Here is a 1711-nt window from a genome sequence, read left to right as displayed (position 1 = left end):
GGACTTTTTCATATCCCGTGAATATTGGTCGGGACATGTCCCTACCGTCCCTACCCAAACCTACGCCCATGCCCTGAACAAATTAGGAATTTGTCTTGGTAAGAAAAAAGGTGAAATGAAACAAGGTAAAAATTACTTAACTGTATAAATTATGTCATGAAATATAGTAAATACAAAATCAATGGAAAATATTATATATATTTTTTTTTACATTTTGTCCACAAACACCCAATATGTTTTAATCGGATATTATGCGACGGAGGAACACGAAGTAGAAACAAAAGTGGTTTCGAATTCAGGAGCTGAAGAGAACCAAGCAGAAGCTGCACAGGAGGAAACACAGTGCAGCTGGAGAGGTTTTGCAGCTTAAATAGACCATAGAAATCATTAGGGGTTGCTTGGTATATTCTGCAGAGTATGAGAAATATCACGTGTGGAAGCAGCATCTCAGCCGGAGGAGACTGCCTGAATTAGCTGGCAGGCGTCGCCTCGTTACTGAACAAACAGTCCAAGGAACACAGCAAACAGGTCAGAGATCGAGTAAGACGGTGATTCTTAAAGCAGAGTTATGTTATTAAACAAAGTCCTGATCTTTAGCTCAAAATGAAAAAAAAAATATGGCACGATTTTTAATTTCGAGAGAAGAGAAGCATCCTAGAGGCCAATGGTGGTATTACAGGAGCTGCAAAGGTGCACAGCTGTTAAATACGTTGCCTAAAGAACATCATAAATACTTTTCCTTTCTGCACTGCTTTGTGTTGGTCTATCCCTCAAAATCGTATGAAAACATAATAAAGTTTGCAGTTATAAGGTCTAAAATGTTGCACAGGAAGCTTCTTGTTTCAGCAGGAATACAAATCCAAACACTACTACCAAAACTATAGCATGATGTCAATGAACAATTAAGAAGAATGCACATCCTGTCAAATTTGTTTTCATTTCAGAATCATAAATGTCCCCAAAGGGCCGGTTGTGGCAGAATTTATTGACAAAACCCATTAGGAAACTGTTAAAATATTATTAAATAGCTGTCTTTGCAATCAGTAATTCTTGGATTAATAATATGAAACATTTTCAAATTGATGTTATTTGGCAGCATACAGATAAAAACCACTTCAAAATCGTATTTAAGCACACAACTGTTTGAAGGTTGCTTTCATGTGTCCTTCAAGAGTCTATAGAGGGCCACATGAAAAACTCTGGTGATCGCAGTAAGCCTTCCCGGGGCCTTGAGTTTGACACGTTCAGCAAACGAATGCTTCAGCTATCAAGTCAAACCTTCATCTCTTGCATTTTCTGTGCCTTTCCTCAGAGTGTAACTGCAACCAGCTGGGCTCCATCCACGACCGGTGTAACGGCACGGGCTTCTGCCAGTGTAAAGACGGCGCTGCGGGGGCCAAATGTGACGACTGCCTGCCGGGATACTACTGGAAACAAGGCTGTTACCGTGAGTGCGGGCAGAACGGGATGGGGGGGCGCAGGGGAAACGTTGCAGCCTTTCCGGGACCTTTTCGAGTGCGCCGGCCACTTAACTCGTGGCCGCTCCCAATGTTTTCTTTACACACAGGGGAATAGATCATGTAGCTCATTAGAGGCATCAGCTGCTTTTTAAATTGATGACCCTGTCACACCTTAACCCCATTACAGAGAATCGCCTTCCTCTCCCATCTAGCATCTAGTCGGGGGCCTCTCGAATATATATATATATATA

At 41.7% G+C, this 1711-nt stretch overlaps 1 protein-coding gene across 6 annotated transcripts in view; it reads left to right on the top strand.

Moving 5' to 3' along the window:
* ntng2b (netrin g2b) overlaps positions 1 to 1711 on the top strand; it is a 29238-nt gene that overhangs the window by 21850 nt on the left and 5677 nt on the right. For all 6 annotated transcript variants that reach the window (XM_015060682.1, XM_015060683.1, XM_015060681.1 and 3 more), the window contains one exon: positions 1313 to 1447. In XM_015060682.1, coding sequence (XP_014916168.1) covers positions 1313 to 1447 — 135 coding nt within the window. The remainder of the gene's footprint in view (positions 1 to 1312; positions 1448 to 1711) is intronic.

The sequence above is a fragment of the Poecilia latipinna genome, unplaced genomic scaffold (genome assembly GCF_001443285.1).
Source record: "Poecilia latipinna isolate Pla-1442-1.1 unplaced genomic scaffold, P_latipinna-1.0 Scaffold1734, whole genome shotgun sequence".
Lineage (NCBI taxonomy): Eukaryota > Metazoa > Chordata > Actinopteri > Cyprinodontiformes > Poeciliidae > Poecilia > Poecilia latipinna.
This window is presented reverse-complemented; position numbering and strand designations above follow the sequence as displayed.